The sequence below is a fragment of the Gasterosteus aculeatus genome, chromosome 21, assembly GCF_964276395.1.
Source record: "Gasterosteus aculeatus chromosome 21, fGasAcu3.hap1.1, whole genome shotgun sequence".
NCBI classification, from domain to species: domain Eukaryota; kingdom Metazoa; phylum Chordata; class Actinopteri; order Perciformes; family Gasterosteidae; genus Gasterosteus; species Gasterosteus aculeatus.
The window spans coordinates 9840970-9858417 of NC_135708.1; the positions used below are offsets into that span (position 1 = coordinate 9840970).

The 17448-nt window shown below is 45.1% G+C and overlaps 1 protein-coding gene across 2 annotated transcripts in view; it reads right to left on the reverse strand.

The window, feature by feature from the left end:
- Window positions 1-1222: 1222 nt before the first annotated feature.
- The window catches only part of ahrra (aryl-hydrocarbon receptor repressor a), a 50030-nt gene continuing 33804 nt past the window's right edge, over window positions 1223-17448 (reverse strand). For both annotated transcript variants that reach the window (XM_040167498.2, XM_078095618.1), the window contains 6 exons: window positions 13133-13251; window positions 9364-9453; window positions 6381-6519; window positions 6133-6266; window positions 5368-5573; window positions 1223-3785 (listed from right to left, as the gene is read on the reverse strand). In XM_040167498.2, coding sequence (XP_040023432.2) covers window positions 2648-3785; window positions 5368-5573; window positions 6133-6266; window positions 6381-6519; window positions 9364-9453; window positions 13133-13251 — 1826 coding nt within the window. In that variant the 3' untranslated portion in view covers window positions 1223-2647. The remainder of the gene's footprint in view (window positions 3786-5367; window positions 5574-6132; window positions 6267-6380; window positions 6520-9363; window positions 9454-13132; window positions 13252-17448) is intronic.

A 17448-nucleotide genomic window follows, 5' to 3' on the forward strand; every position in this document is an offset into this window, starting at 1 on the left:
CTACACACACCTGCAGCAGCTATTCATGTGCTGGGATTTCAGTTATTTTTCTCATATTAATGTGTATTAATGTCACCCACCATTTGCTCTATTCCTCAACCTCTATTTTAGAGCTACAAGTTTCTTTTGACCCAATTTACATGTAATATAAGCAAACCAGGTTAATATTGGCCAGCTAGTCTTTAGTAAGGGAAAGACTTGTATTTTAAGTTGAAACTGAAATTTTCGGGGGGTTTTCAAGGGCTTTCAAAGCCAGCATAATGTACAATATTTAATGCATTTGATGAATTTAAAAGCCAGATTGTTTCTGTCACAGAGCAACTTTTATTAAAAGTCTGCGGAGGGAGAAACACTGAATAGTAGACGGTGAACGTTGGGGCCTATTTTTAATCCAATTGTCCAAGACAATTAACTACCTAGTAGGATAGAGGTCCGGCTCCACTGGGATTTCCCTGAACCAGGACTTAACCCCAGCTTTTAGGTTACAGGTCTCTCTGTTCCTGCTCCCTGCTGTGGTTCCTGGCCTACACCTCTCTGTGGATGCCAACATTCCCCCGGCCGTAGCCTTCGTCCTAGACAGTGGTGAGAGACCGGTGTTGAGTTTCTCAGATCGTGTGAAGGAGCTGCCACGCCAACTTTACAGCACATTAATCATATAAGCAATGTGGCCAGAGATACTCTGTATCCTGTTCTGCTGAGTATTTATTATTAATAGAGACACAAATCTGAAGGATGAGACCACATTTGGTGTACGTGAAAAATTCAAAAGCTGCTAAAAAAGACATGGCTGTTAAGTGAGCCGTAGAATTTGGTAATTTTCCATTCTGGAGAGCGTTAATGAGAGCAGGAAATCATCAGATTAGTAGTAGAGTGACCCTGGTTTTCATTTGGCACTGGTAAGTTCATGTACTGTAGATAAGTTATTTGAACCAAGCTTTTTCAGAGGACTGTTTACTGCAAAAAAGCCACATTCTGCTCGGTCACAGTGAAGCGACGCACAAAGCCATGATTTGTTATATTATTGTGCTTTTCCTACTGCGACAAGTCAAAAATGTCTTCAGTGAAATGATGTGTAAACTGCAGATTTGTTTGTTTTTTGGTGATAGTCCAGAAAGTCATCATGTGGGACGTGTTGAGATGTTACTCGCCCACCAAGCTGGCAGTAATCGGTTGCCTTGTTTTTGATCTGTCTAATAGCAAAAGAACAACACTTTAACCACAGTTTACATACAAGAAAAGTATTTTAATAGATAAGTCCCATTTGCAAAAACACGTAGAAACATTGGAAGACATTGCATATGTACATTGTGTTCGCTACCTTGCAGCTACCTCCTCCATGAGACAAGTAGGACTTTTAAAACAATTATCAAAAAAGCTGGCAAGGAAAAATAAAAGGCATTTTTATTTACCTCAGTAAAACAAAAACGCCTTCATGACTATAGTTTTTAAATTATACACTTTTGCCTCTTACAATAAATATGAATCATCAAACATTGATTGAAATAAACACACACAAAGAGAAAAAGACAAAGTCAAAACAGTGACATTGTGTAAAATTGTGCGTGTTGACTCAAAACCTGTCTGGGTAGGTTGAACTTCAACTGAGCTACTCCCAGTAGTGCAATTTTGAAACTACAACAGTAGCTCCACAGAACTGAGACTCTAACATCGAATCAATTTTGGTGCTTTTTAATTAATTTTGTGCAAAAACATTGATTGTGAGAAAAAAGGTTTTCGGACTCAGTCGACGACATGAGTGTATATTCATTTCAAAGAAAATGTCTCGTATCTGCAGTGAGACAGGTTGTATCTAGTATAAAAAGGCTGAGCTCGCCATAAACACTAATCCAAACTGTACAACATTAGCTTTGACATAAAATTACATTAAGTAATTCATCTGTATGCTCGACAGATTTCATGACCTAATATGACAAAAATGATTGTGCGAACAGGAAGAATAATCATCATCAAACCTATTAACAAAGGACTGTCTTTTTTTCTTTCAAACACTTCCACGTCAGAGACAAACCTTCAACTCATTGTTAATTTAGACATTGAAGCGGTGCAAAGCTTCTTCTTTAGGTCCAAGATCACCTGCAACTTAAAAGGACAATTCACGTTTGTCTTTCATCTTAGGGCCAAGGAGCACATGCAACATACAAAACCACCGTACGTCGTCCTTTAAGTTGTTATCTCTGACTACGTGCCATCTTCCTGAATAAGCCCAACATCTCCTGTGTACACTTTTAAAAAAAAAGTCTCTTTTTACAGCAAAATCTGTGTTCCTCCCACAAAAGTGTACACAACACACACAAACAAAAATAAAAATATGTCTCTAGATGTATCACTGTCACTAAATTCAAAAGTGCTAGGAACCGACTATCGACTGCGTCCCACACAAACAAAACAAAAACATCCATCCATAACCTGGATTCAAGGTATTACTTCTGATTGTCAACACATGAACACTAGAACCTGAGCCTTGTTTGTGACTTCTTTGTCACCACCGGAGAAGGCGTTTGAATGTTAACATCCTGGGAATCCTTTTGTAATGCTGGTGCATTTGGTGCAATATGAAGTACTTTATTGGATACCGATTGTTTGCGTGTGTGTGTGTGATGATCTGCTGTGTTCAAACTGGTCACTCCTATGGCATATAAATGTAGGGACTGGACTTGTGGTGCCCCGTGCTCATAACGCATGGCATAATGTTCCTCGGCCCAACCATCATGGACTGGCCTACGTTCTCAGACCACGGCGGGGAATCCATGGGCTCCCGCTTGATTGAATGGACCAGGCCGTGACCTTTGAACTCATAAGTGCCATGCATGTAGGCCTTGTGAGGGTCCTGTGGATAGACGTGTGAGTCCATGAGGTTGACGGATTGGTTGCTGCATAGGGAGTCTGAGTGAGAGAGTCTCTGAGGACTAAAGTGGCTGTTATTGTTGTTGTTGTTGTTGTTGTTGTGATTGCCCAAGTCTTTGTCACATTTTAAAGGACGTCCGGCTGCGTTGCCGCCGTGGTTGCCTGCATAGTTCTGATAGTGTCCGTTGTTGTACGGCGGGCTGATTCCTGCTTTCCCCCGATGGCAGGGCGAGAACTGCGGATCGTAATAATCCGCCTCCGACTTAAGATGGAGGCCTGACGTGTGGTCGTACACCCCGTTGCCGTAGCGGCGGTCCATGGCCTCTGGGTCGCGGCACGCCCAGGGTCGCCCGAACGCATCGCAGCCGTTCTCAGAGTCCGAGTCGTGCTCCACCTTGATGGGCTGCATCTCGGGCATCAGGTGGCCATCGTAGCATTCGCCGTAGCCGTTCTCGTTCTTTACCAGGTCCACGCAGTAGGCATCGGGGTCTGCGGGAATCTGCACGTTCCCGTAGACCTTAGAGACAAACACCTCGCCGCCTCTGCCGCCGTGGCAGCTCGGGGAGAGGCGGTATGGCTTCCCATAGTGGCCGGCCTTGTTCATGCGGTTAGAGGGGATGTAGCCAATACCCTGGCCCGCCCTGAGGGGGCCGGAGTTCGGGCGCATAGGCCAACCGGAGCCCACGCCCGGGTTAATGCCTTTAAGGGAAGCCATGGTGGACTTGCAGTAGTTGAGGGGTTCGTCCTGGTTGTAGAAACCCTCGGGGCGGTACTTGAGGCTGTCTTTAGAGAGCGGTGTCCAGGGGCTGGGGTGACCCCGCTGGGTCGCGCCAGGAGTGGGACAGGAGAGGAGGACGGGGTCGGCTATGTCGCCCATTCCTCCACCGAAGGAATGCCTCCTGAGGTGTTCCCCCCGCTCACTGCGAGGGAGAGGAAAAGAGGGTTGGGGAGGGTAGAGGGATGGAAGAAGGAGATCATTAGTCATAAAGCAATAATCATTGATTCCCCCTGTAATCCATATGGGAACATCCAAAAACCGATTGTTTATCACGCTCAATGATGTGACTCAAAGCCCAAATATCTACCCTTGGTTTGGGTAATTTCAATAGTGACTCATCTTTTCCAGGATTCATCTCATTGGAAAATTGAGAACAGAATCAACATTCCGTAACACAAACTTCAATGATGGCCTGCAATGCAGGGCAATGCAGTAGATCTCAATTTGGTCTTAAAACTGAATGTGAGGTGAATAAAACACATTATTAATGTCATTACTACAAAACTTGTAGTTTAAGGTTTGATTAGCTTAAAGGTGATAAATCCCTCTGTGGTGTCGGCTGCGGGTTATTGTGGAATCTTTTAAAATTGTCATTTGTCTCCCAACATTTTACTGAGATTTGATCACTTACATAACTGAGATACTCTATCATGTTATGAGAAAAAAGCCATTTCAAACTTTAATTCCCACTCTTAACAGTCTTTTGCTGCTCTTTTCTTTCATTTCTCCTATTTTCACGGCAGCCTTTTCTTCTGCCGCGCTGCAGCAGGGTAAACACAGGTGTAAATGATCAAAGTAATTAGGCCCTCATGCTATTTATTATGTTACAGCCGTTCCACTGAGCCAGCATTCACACAACCAAGACCCTGGCCCACCAAAATGGAGCCGGGCCATCGTCAATTCAAAACACCTGTGTTTACCTTGCAATTACGTGTCCGAATGGCGGCTGTGAAAAGGGCCCGATGGACAACCTAACACTATAATGATAAGATAAGAAAAGATGAAGGAAGACTGGAGAAGTATTTATGTAGTTCTCATTGCATTTTAAGAGAAGATGCTTTTCAGATTTGCTAACCTGCTGATAACCCTACGAGCTTCACGGCCTCGCCATCCAACCAGCCAACTTGCTGTCCACTTATAAATAATCGTATTTCTCTCAAGGAACCTGTATTATGCTCAGAAGGAATGAACAGCAGAGGGGGTGGTAGGGCTCCTCTCTGACGCCCAAAGTTGGTAATGATGCATGAAGAGCAGACATGTATTTGCTCCTAATTGGCCACAGGGCTCTTGTCTGTGCTCATAAAGTTGTTGCCGGGCAATATGCTGGTATATTTAAAATGTTTTTTGTATAACACAATGTAAATGTGTATTACACACAAACAAATGCCTGTTTTTCCATAATTTGATGCCTTAAATATCTTCCACGAGGCAGTCACTGAGTAGAATTTGTAAATATTAAATAGTAAACACGTTGGCCCTTATGAATTATGAGGGAAGTTTGACCTCTCAAGGTTTATAATTTTGACTTTTTTAATTATTTCTAGCTCCCCCATCAGGCATATTCGTGTACTCTCTAGTGGAGATAACAAGCTGCCAAAATGCATTAAAGGATCAAAGGTCTTTCTGAGACATCAAGTTTGTGTTAAAAAGCTTGACCTTTAATTACAGTATTTAAAGGTTGAAGTTACAGGGATGACACTCATGGACCGTACGGGTTCTCTCACCCATGCTCCAGGGCAGAGATCATCCCTCCACCTCCCTTGTTCTTTCCCCGCATCAATATGCTCTTCATTTTCATCTCAGTGAGGGAGGGCAGTAAGAGGGGTACACCTATGCAGAATAAAGCCAGCTGGGGAGGCATCACCGCCCCGGAGCCTGACTTCCTTTTCTGACCGTGGAGGAACTTCAACCGGCCCTGGAACTGCACAGTCTGGGAGAGAAGAGAAGAACCATTTAATGGTTTGAACATATGATGCGCTTCGAAATGCCTTGTGTTATCTTTTCGCACCTGTCCACGGATGCACAATATAATCAATATTTGTCTGGTCTCCAGTATTTTCTCACTTCTTAGCTATAAGAGCTCCCAGAATTAAACTGCATTCTACAATTTTGGTGCAGCCAATGCCGGTGCAACCAGAGCCGACCTGATGACAGTAAACTGGTGAAATGGTCCAAACCGATAGGCTTATTGGCCTGTCATCATGGCGTTGAACTCTTCCACTGCTGTTCTCCAACTCTAGTCACAGCCATGAGGGATGAACCAGGCTCCTGTTATGCTGCTGTGTCCAGGCACCCAATTACCTTGTACTAAAACTATAAATAACTACATGCGCCAAAATTATAATAAATTATTTTTGCTGGACCAAAGGGGGTCATAATCTTTTTTTATAGGCCTGGGTCTTCTCCCAGAAAGTCAGCAACATTTGATTTATATCCGTGATTTAATGTTACTGCTCAGTTTAGATGGCAGGTTGATTTCGACCACTCACCAAGAAACCGGAGGTGCTGTCCAAGAGGCATCGGACTCTGGCAATAAAACACCTGTTGAGAAAGCAGGTGAGCTCAGGAGAAATCCCCCCTGCGTCCGGAGAATGGAACAGGCTGCTCACTACAAAGTCCTCACCTGAAAGATAATAGAGAAAGATGGAGGTGGTGAAGGAGAAGAATTCAATTCCCGCTAAAAACATCCACAATTTCAACCAAACAGTTTTCCCAAGGGACGGCGTCAGCTACCCACCGGTCCCTGCAGCTGTCTGGTTGTCCGGGTCTGCCGACGTCCCCGGCGGAGGACACATGGCCCAGTGGAGCTGGCGTCGGAACTCCTGGCGGTCGTCTATGTGGATGTAGTCAAACACGTTCTGGTGCATCACGTCGGTCTGCCGGGGAAAATGAATTAACTAATTAATTAGTAAGTTTGTTCATGAAAGGCCATTTCCTGTTTTAGGACCTTCGTCTTCTTGTGTCATCTCTTGAAACACGAGATCAGACTATGGTGCGCTGCAGCCGCTGTTTCGATGGGGGATTCCTCCTATTTCTGCCCTGATACACTCAGCCTGCCTCAGGGAGCTTAACGTCCCTCATAGGGACCATAGTGTACACACAAAGTCTACACAAACACGCAGTACATGCACACTAGATCGATAGATATATGACTGCACACATACACACAGGAGCATTTACTTAGTACTGTAAGGGCCACAGAGGGCAGCTGTGTTTGTCAAACATCGCGTGACACTGAACTGCAGTCCAGCCCAACTTGCCCTTCCCCATCCACACACACACACGCACACACACACACACACACACACACACACACACACACACACACACACATAGTGAGTCGGGTTCCAGCCCACTCCCGTCATGCCTCTCTCTTTTTTTTCCAGCAATAGCTTTGCTTTCTGTCAATCCATGACAGATTCCTCACTAAAACGCTCAACCTTCTCCTCTTCCCTCCTCCCTGCACTCGCTCTGTAATTTCCACACTGGTGGCACGCGAGGGTTTTTGATCGCCTGCCTCTGTTCCCACCGTCTTCGGCGGGCTCTTCGTCCTGTGGTTTGGTTCCTCACCGGCAGTCAGGCAGACAGGCGGATCGAGTGACTATTGTTTATGTTTCTCGTAAAAAAGACGCAGGGAGGAAAAAGAGAAAAGGGGAGAAAAAGCGAACCAGTGATATTTTCGCTGACCTTCAAAGGGGAACAAATGGGATCAAAGACCAGTGGAGGCTTTCTGCTCTTCTCTGGGGCTTTCTTGTGGTGCTTCTTAGTGAAGCGTTCTCTTTTCTTTTTTTTCCTGTGGTATATTAGGGATAAGTGTCCTTCTGACTACAATTGTGGCCTCACAATTACATGACATGTTGTCAAGGCCTTGGAAGCCAACTATGTGACTTAAAAACAACCAGTACCTCGTTTACGAGAAATGCGGGAAAGCCTAAGAGATGTTTTGAGGACATTCTCTGAAATATAACATGGTGATCTGTGAGTAATACTTTTATGTAGCCTACCAAAGGCAGACGGTCAACGATGCATTTATTCATAGGGCTCTCATATAAAACCGGTTTGCATCTAAAGTCACCTGTATTTTGGCCCATAGTTATTAATTTAAGTTTCAGACAACTACATCATTTGATGTGCAATAAACAGTGATCGTCTGCCTCTCATCAAACGCCGCCATATCACACAAACTACTTGGCTCTTTCCATTGAGCACGTTGAGTACACTTTTGCATTTGTCAACTTAAAAGCAGTGATGGTCGATTGGCAGAATGAACCAGTTCTGTTCATTCTGCCAATCGACCATCACTGCTTTTGAGTCTTGTTCTGCATAATAAAAGGTGGATTGATTCGTGGATTGGCATGGTATATTTATAATATATAACAGTCTATATAACAGTTTTCCCTTTTACACATGCACGCACACACACACATCTTCTGCCCTTTACAGTTTGACTTTCTCTGCTTGCTCCCGTGCCACCCTGCACACACTATTACACTCATGTGCGCAGACACACGCTGTGGCAGGATCTTTCGGACCGCTGTGGTTCACATGTCGATTTCATGGCGCTGGGTTACTGCCCCGGTGTGCTTGTAAGCCAAGTGGGAGCACTGTAGCAGAATAATTTCCACACCAGTGTGTCAATGTGTGTGTGTGTGTGTGTGTGTGTTTGTGTGTGTGTGGGAGAGAGAACTCACATGAGGGCAAAGAGGTATTTTAACAGTGAAAAGCACTTTATTCGTGGTTTTGAAGGATGGAGATGGTTTTAGCATCGCAGGATAGGCAGGCCTGTGTTGATATCATCCATAATTAATGACTGGCTGGGTAAAGCCGCCGGAGAGAAAGGAAGCTAAACCGTAGGTGACTTATCAGTGCCCACACACATACCGACCCCAGTGTGCGTATCTCAGGGTGAAATCGAGGTCTTCACCTCCCTGTGGCCTCTGAGGGGACTTAGTGGGTTCAGTCTGCCCCTCTCCTCTTGCTCTAATAGCCGTAACACGAAAACGAGTAGTAGAAAGTAGAAAGGGATGGATGGAAGGGAAAATGGTGAACTTTCAGAATGTTGGATCTCTGACACTGGCTGACTTTGAGAAGTGCGACCTGCAAGGTTTTCCAGGTGTGGGTATTCTTGTAAAATGTTTACATAAATAGGCGTTGCCCTTCTCCGATGTATGTAAATGATGACACCGGCTGTATTTTTTTATTGTAATATAATGGATCCAAGCCATTGAAGAATCTGCACCTCTAAAGCTCACTAATTAACATGTAGTGCATCATGTGTCCAAAAACAGCAGTTTCATGGTAATGTACCCTTCGGAATATCTCTTTTAGAGGAGCAGTAAGTTACTGTCCAAACAACAGATGTCCAGAAATAATATATTAATTCCAATTATTCAACCAGCATTACCTAAAACTGTGTATTCATTAGACAACAAGATCACAACAAGAAATTGCTGAACATTGACATTGTTTTGGCCTTTTTCAAGCTGGCTGTTTGCTGTCACGGGGCCTAAATTCCTAAAATTGTTGCATGGATTCAGGTTTCCTCAGCCTCAGGCAGGTGCATATAAAACACAAAAACATCTTGAGCTCACAGTAGTGATGCGGCTCAGTACGGAGTCAGGAACTAACGATGCACGATGACGCCACCTACTAGGCTGTCAGTTCATACATGTTTCATCCAGCTTTCTACATGAAACATACATTTGAGACGTTCAGCTCACCTGATGAAATCCCAGGTAGTCCACAATGGTTGAAGAGGCATAAAACACCATCCCATCACTGCTCACCACCAAGGCAAAGCCTGTAAGAGACTACACACACACACACACACACACACACACACACACACACACACACAGACAGACAGGAATAAGCGGTGACTCAGGGCAACTCATGCAAAGCAAATATATTCAAATACAACAAATACATGATTGACACACTGGATTTAATCGGTGCCGAAGCTGGTGTTGGACGGCATGTTTGCACTCAGCAGAAGCACAATGCAACCCGGCAAATCGTTCTTATTTACGACCCAAGTGTGGTCGCAGCCATTACTGTACATTTATTTTTCTGGAGGAAAGCTGAGCCAGTATTTGACTCATGCCAGACTTTTTACAGCACATTTATATCATTCTTTCCATAATTATCAGAACAGCAACTTACTGTAAAAATGGAACAAAAGATATGATGCTGACACTGGAGCGAGAATGAAAGACAGATGGCTGTGGAAGCGAGTGGGACAAATAAAACTCTCAGATTTGCAATGCAAAATATTTCTAATATATATACCATTTTTCCCCTAAAAGCAGGATGATATACAAACCAATTCTCCATTACATTTAGTGATTTTATCAGAAACTTAGCAATTAAGTCCATTAAACTGCTAACATACTGATTTGTGGTACCAAACACCTTGAGTAAGAGAAAAGACGGATACAAACACAGCCTAGACCATGCACTCCTCTACACACACACACACACACACAAAAACACACAACAGAAAACATGTGTGTTCATTGCCAGGGTTGATTAAAAAGGAAAATCTCAATAAATACATAACTGACTTCAGTGAAACAAGGAGGGGAGGAGAGGTGGAGAGAAAAAAAGGAAAACAATGAGATGTGGACGGGTCTTCTAGTGTGGGCGTGTGCTGTGCACAGCTGTGATAGCGTGACAACTGCAAGGCCTCTTGACTTGCGTGACTGCCGCTGCCAGAGTCTGTCATTTCTATTTTACTGCGAGATTATGCAGGTCTTCCCCTTGTGTGTGTGTGTTCTCTCCCTGCGGCCTCTGAATTCACACTCACTCCCTCACTGTCTCCCAACATTGATCTGATTGCCTTCGCTAGAAAAGTAATGCTCGGCTCCCTGCGCAGGCGCCATCCCGCCTGCACGATAGCCTGCGATACACATCCGTCTGCGAATAGAGCAATCTGTCCACAAGGTGTTCCACTGGAACTGTGACAAAGCAACGCAGCGACAGCAAAATATCTGGGATACGATATGACAATATGTGGAAAACACACATGCAGGGCGGAGGGAGGGACACACAGATGGGTGGATGACTCAGGGTCTCTGGTGGTGTAGATGCTGATGTTGTTTGACATGTTGAACTGGCACACATTCATAACATCCAGGGGAGGAGGGGAGGGCGGGTGGGGGGGGGGCTCAGATAGAGACAGTTAGGAATTCAAGCAGAAAAGCATGTGTGATGTCAGATATTTGAATGATTTCTGTATCAGAAATTGAACATATTGTAGATCTTGTGAGTCATTCAATACTGGAAACAGGATCTCCACTTCGATGTCCGTCCTAAGCATTTTTCCCCACTGAAGGCTTTTTGTGCAAAGGGAGTCTGTCTGCGCTGGTGTGTTGGTCATGAGTTTTGGGACGTGTATGCAAATTGAAGGGTGTGTGAACCATGTTTGGCTATAAGAAATGAGTTAAATATGTGGTAGGACAGTGGTTCCCAAACTGGAGGGTGAGGGGCAGCGCGGCTTCATCACCAATCCTAACCCACATCCACTGTAAAGAAAAAAAACAAAAAAAACAATGGGCAGAGATGTAGGGAGAGAAAAACAACCAAGCTGAAGATGAAAAGAGGCCTTTATACATCTTGTGTAAAGAGAAAGAAACACTATACTCGTATTAGCTGCACTGTGCTGCTTGTGAACGCTCTCGCCATTCACATTTACCTCACTTGTCCGCATACTTAAGTCTTTAGCTTATGGAAACTGGCACCTGCTCCGCCACATACCTGCGACTACGACGCCCCTGGCTACTGTAGCCGCCCCGGGGACACTAAAAGCTTTGACTTACAAATCTTGCGAGACGCTTAGCATGCAGAGCTCAAAATAACATATTATTCACAGCGTTTGTAGGCCTGGGAGAGGACGGGGGTAGGTGGAGGAGATGGTGGTGGGGTTTTGACATAGTTCCTTTGGTCATTTAGGCCATCGGGAAGCCACGTCGGTCAAATACATACTTACATAATACATACAATACATACAGTAAGGTCAGCATAATATGGGATTCTGGAATATTGATTGATGTGAATGATTGTTGGACATCAAACAATGAGCGAGACCGCAGCCACACACAAGAAGTACATTACAGAGCTCTTATGAAGGTAGATTTCACAATATGCATGGTCCCCAGAGGATGATCCCTCCATCTGGTGTTTCCCTTTTCCTCTAGCCCCACCATGCCGGTATTTTCCGATATGTTCTGATTTAAATATCTCTTAACATCAACTATTGGATGGATTGCAAGTATTTTTTCTCTTGTTATACAAACAGTAAAATACAACATTCTAAATACAATATATTAAATACGACATACAATATATAGTATGTGTTTTCATTCAAATCCTTCCAAATGAAAACAAATAAACATGCGCAAGCTTTAAAATGTACCTCTCAAATATATCAATGCACACATTCTCACACACACAAAGACATGTAATCCCACTGACCAACACACACACACACACACACACACACACACACCACCATATCCGCAGCTGATCCTCTCTCGGGATCCCTTCCCCGTAACAACTAATGCCCTGATTGCTGTGAGGCCCCGGCGCAGGTTTGTCACGCAACAGGAGGCGGCACATCGCTACGGTCAATCTATCCTTTTGTTTACCGCTCTATTGAGACAACCCAACGCGTTAACAGAAGCATCAGTGGATCAGCTGGCCCCCGTGCGCGTGCACACTTAGTTGCTCGTTTCACAGATAGTCATTAAGGTATTGAGTGCGTAGCAATGATCTGATGCTGAAGTAGCGTGCCGCTCTGTGCGTCTGCTTATGACATCCTGTCTGCTCTGAAGCCTTCAACAGAACCTCTGAAGAAATATGTTTTACGGAAAATATGTGCAAAACGTGTATCATGTGCTGATCAACTCCCCACACACATGGCGTGTCAAACCCTGAGATATATGCACGTATCCGAGTCCAACTTAGGTCTGAAGCTCCTGTTGGCTCTGATTAATGTTGACAGGCTGGGTGTGTTCTTCTTCTCACTCTCTTCTGCTCACTTTCACAGACGACTACATGCATCCAGACAGAGATCCACACACACACACTTGAATGGCTGCTAAAGCCGCCAGCATGTGTGAGTCCCCACCTCCTTTATCAGCTCTGACACTACCGCTGCACCCGTATGTCACGCAACACCACAGCTCTGCAAAGGAGGTCGGGGCGAAGGGCGAAGGGCACACACGCATCCACACACAAAAGAAAGACCACCCTCCCTCTCACCTCCCTCCTCCCTAACCGTCACTCATTCACACCCAGACACAAATGCTCTCCTGAGCGGTGTGAATGCGAGCTAGCCAGTATCTCAGCGCGGGTGCAACCTAAAAGGCAACGGTTTGAAAGCAGCACGGTGAGAAGTGATATTATTAAAATACCCTTCAGTGCACACACCATTCTTTGTGTTCACAGAGCTATTCCACACACACAGACAACAGCCATGTGGGTTCTTACTTCCAGCAGGAGGCTGCTTTCATTGACCGGGGTCTCCAGAGGAGGGCTGTCTTTCCTGGCTTCAGGGTTTGAGGATGCTGTGCTGGTACTGTGCTTTCTGGAGGGCTTCTCATGGTTTGCTGTGAAAAAGAAAAGACAAGGGTCAATGGGCTGGAGCTTGGGCCTATTTACATAACAACTCACAACAGGATTAAAAAAATATATCAATAGTGATCAAGCTTCTTAAAGTTCTCCATTAACAGTATCAGTGTCTCTAACGAGGCTAAACACTGGAGGATTTCATGACTTTACAGGATTCTCCTCACACGATACAGCCGCACGCATTGGCTCACTGGTACACACAGCTTGAGGTAGAGCGCAGCATTTAGTGCTTTTGGAACATCTGGCGTATTTCTAAATAGACTTATAGGGTCCTATCTCTAGAAAACTCCTTTTGTGCTATTTGATATTCAAAGTAGTAAAAACATCTACTTAAGTTGGAAAAATATCACAACTGAGTCTCCCTCGTTTGACCGCTTTGCAAACGCTGCGATCGCTCCGCTGTGGAGTAACTACTACCAAGTGTGTATACATGCAATTAGCCTACACGACCGTGGCGTGCAGAAATGTCACATGTGCATCGGTGACGTGGGCATGGCGTGTTGGAGGCATGTTTGCGTGTTTCTCTTATGGGCGTGCTGTCAGTGGGCATGTGGCTCACTCCAAGAGATCAGCCCTTTGCTCCGTCACTCATTGTAGCGGGCACAGATTAGTCACGCAACACACACACACACACACACACACACACACACACACACACCATAGCCTCATCACAAAAAACTATCTGTGTATGTATGAACGTTCCGATGCTTCTTTTAGTCCCCACCCCCATCGATTAGCCCCATTATGGCTTTCCTCCTCCTCCTTTAACCTTCTACCATCTCCTGTCCTCTGTCCATCCCTCTCCCCATGAACCCTCCTGCTCCCGCTGGTCTCTCCACCCTTTCTTTGTTCAACTTGGCATCACAGGCGATCGCCAACCGATTTCCCCTCTTTTGATTCCACTCTGAAGCACGCAGGGCTGTTTATTTTCTTTTTCCCTTCCTATAATGAAATCGGGTTAAACGCTAATAACTGCATTGACAGTAATAAATGCAAGTAGTAATGTTAATTACTTTGTCATCACCTCCGCTTGGTGCGAACACACACACAAATATAACAGAACTTAGACAGCCCCCCCCCCCCCACACACACACACACACACACGCAGCATTCTCCTCCATCACCGCAATATCATCCAACCAGTGGAAACTAGCAGAGGGAAATGGATCTAATAAGCCTCTTTATTTTCCTCCTTCAACGCCTCATGTATTTTTGTTTTCTCTCTTACGGCAGCACTTGGAGAGGATGCAGCGTCAGGAAAGACAAACACACAGGATGATTAATTAACAGCACAGGCACTTCCTCTGTCGACAATAACGGCTTTATTCATCACCGCTCGCGTATTTCAGTTTGCTTTTCTTTGCCTCTATTTTCTCCTCACTCTATAAAGGAAAACAGAGCGGGTAATGGCGAGGCGTATGTGCCGTGTGTGAGGACGGGGTGTCAAGCAAAAAAGTGACAAGTAGCCGGGATGTCGATGCTGCCAAGGGGTGAGGCTGAAAGTGTGTCGCTCTTTTAGTCGGCCTGGTTTTTCCACTTCCATTGAGTACACAAAACGTTGAGACCACTCGCCAGATATCAAGCTACGGTGACTCACTTTGCACAATTCAAGGCAGAATTGTCTCAGGACCTCTACTGGCTCTGGCGACACCTTTGTTGATTTATTGAAATGAAAAGATGATATTATCCGATATTACATATGAGGGGACTGTGATGTAAAGAGATGCCAGAATTGAGAAAAAAATGCTTGTAAAATGTGATTCAATTTAGATGTGACTGCTTCAGGTTGCTGGCTGCCAAAAATGATCACCTCTGGGTGAAGAACAGATCTCTCACTGCGGCTTGGTGTCAGAGCACATCAGAACATGCAAGTGTGTGTAAGTGAGGACTGACCCTCTGCGTTGCTGCACCCTCTAGGGGGCGAGGTGAGCCTGTCTGTGGGACATGTGCATGTGTCTGATTGTTTTTACTGCATTCAACGCTGTTCCATTCAAAGCCACTACCTCCCGCTCTAGCAGTGACAGTGGGACAAATGTATAAATACAGAGGACCAGAGGAGATAAATAAGAAACTTCTATGAGGAGAGAGAGCTTTGCAAGGAGGGGGAAAGGTGCCTGGGGGGGGAGATGGTCTCTATGGACACACGGTATCTCTGACATGCTTTTTTCTGGGCATAATGGAGATGAAACATAGTGGAATGTCTTGCAAAATTATGAAAAATGCAGATATGAATATTTCAATGCAGCCCTGTGCATTAAAATCTAAGATGCCGTGGCAAGACATTATGTTGAAGAGGGTTGCATGATTCAAAACGCTTTAGAAACCGTAAGTAGGCAAAGGGCCGCGTGCCTTTTGAACTGAATGGTGGCTGATACCCCGGCTCCATTCTTCTGCTCACGCTCCCATCTTGAGCCATTTGCAGCGAGGAGCAGGTAAGTGTTCATACATGGCTGCTCATAGACACAACACCAGCTGCTGTGCACGGTTGTAACCCGGGACATACAGGCCTGTATGCACGCTGCTCCAACCCCAGTCCAACAGGTGGTTACTCCTGCTTTTGGGCTGTTTTTAACCACCGCCATTAACTCAGTTTAATTGCAGTTGAATTAATATGTAATGAGCAGTTGAGGGAGGTAAGTGAGTAAATTTAGTACTGTCCTGAAGATTTCTTTGACTGCTACAGTTACTTATGTATATATAAGTCTCATATATAGATATATTATATATAACTTCTGATCTGATTTCCCTCCTACTGGCAAGAAAATCATGTTATCTGAACTTTTGCACAAAGCACAGTCAAGTGTGAGAAAATGTGTCCGTCCCTTTGACTGGTCCTGTACATATGCAGGCTATTTGAAGCAGCATGGGTGCCATCTCTTGGCAGCGATCCTCTGCTGTGTTTTTGCCTGGTGAAGAAGAGCCGCGGACCTGAGCATGCAAACGCTGCGCTGCACAGCAGTCCCTCCCCTTCCACTGGGCTCGCGTGAGGAGAGAACTGTGTGTGTTTATATGTGTGTGCGCTGAGGTCGGCTTGGCTTACAGCCACGTCCTTTGCCTACTCCCGCCCCCTTCCCTCAGCGCTCTTCTTCTCTGTCTCTCTCTCTCTCTCTTTCTGTCCGCAGGCACAGGAAATCCACAGCAGAGAGAGCAGCAGCACACACACACACACACACACACACACACACACACACACACACACACACACACACGCGCGCACACACACACACACACACACACACACACACACACACACACACACACACACACACACTGTGAGAGAGGGAGAGAGAGGAGTTGGCCGATCAAGGGCTGGTTGTCACGCAAGCGAGCCGTCTGTCAATCTCCCCCTCCCTCCTCCCGACAGGGGGCTGGCGGCCGGCCAAGGCCTTGCGTGCAAGCCGGCGAGCCACATTAGCCCATAAAGAATTTCATAATAGCAACAGCTGTTAAATATTGATGACTGCTGGCAAGCGCTCAATGGTGCTCCGCGAAAAGGTTAAGCCTGCACTGTAATGGAAGCTAATACTTCATTATGCCGCAGATCAAATGTCTGGATCTTGGCCGGTCCAAATCCAACCGTTACCGTTCCCAACTTTTTTTTAACTCTTGCTTTTGCAATGTGCCAAAAGAACGAAAGGAGTGATTCATTGAATGAATGTTTTTGGCGCTTTCATATTTTTCAGAAGACAAACAGCAAGTTTTTCCACTTCATTCCTACTGTTCCACTTGATGGATATAAACCGTATGATTTGACATTTCAATCACGCTTGATACCAACATTAATATTGGATTACGGTCTCTAATCTTCGTGATATTGTTTTGGATGACAATGTTTTCCACTGAATATAAGATTACAGTTGGAGCCTTTTCTTGGAAGCTGGGCAGGATTTGCAAATATGCATTTTTCGGTGGAGATCATAATGTGAGTGATTGATTTTTGTGGGTAGTGCTGCGAGGGGAAGTCTATCTCTAGGGAAGGAAAATAAAACAGATTCCTCAATAGAACAAAAACAATAGCCTTGACGCTGAAGTTTAACGGGAAGTGATATCATGACAAAGCAAACAAGATCACACAGAGAGGAGGTTGGGACGCAAAACTCTGTTGTTGGCAAACAGACGCGAGAGTTACGGGACTGATCTGTCTCCACACATGAGCCCTTGACTCGTAAGGCAAC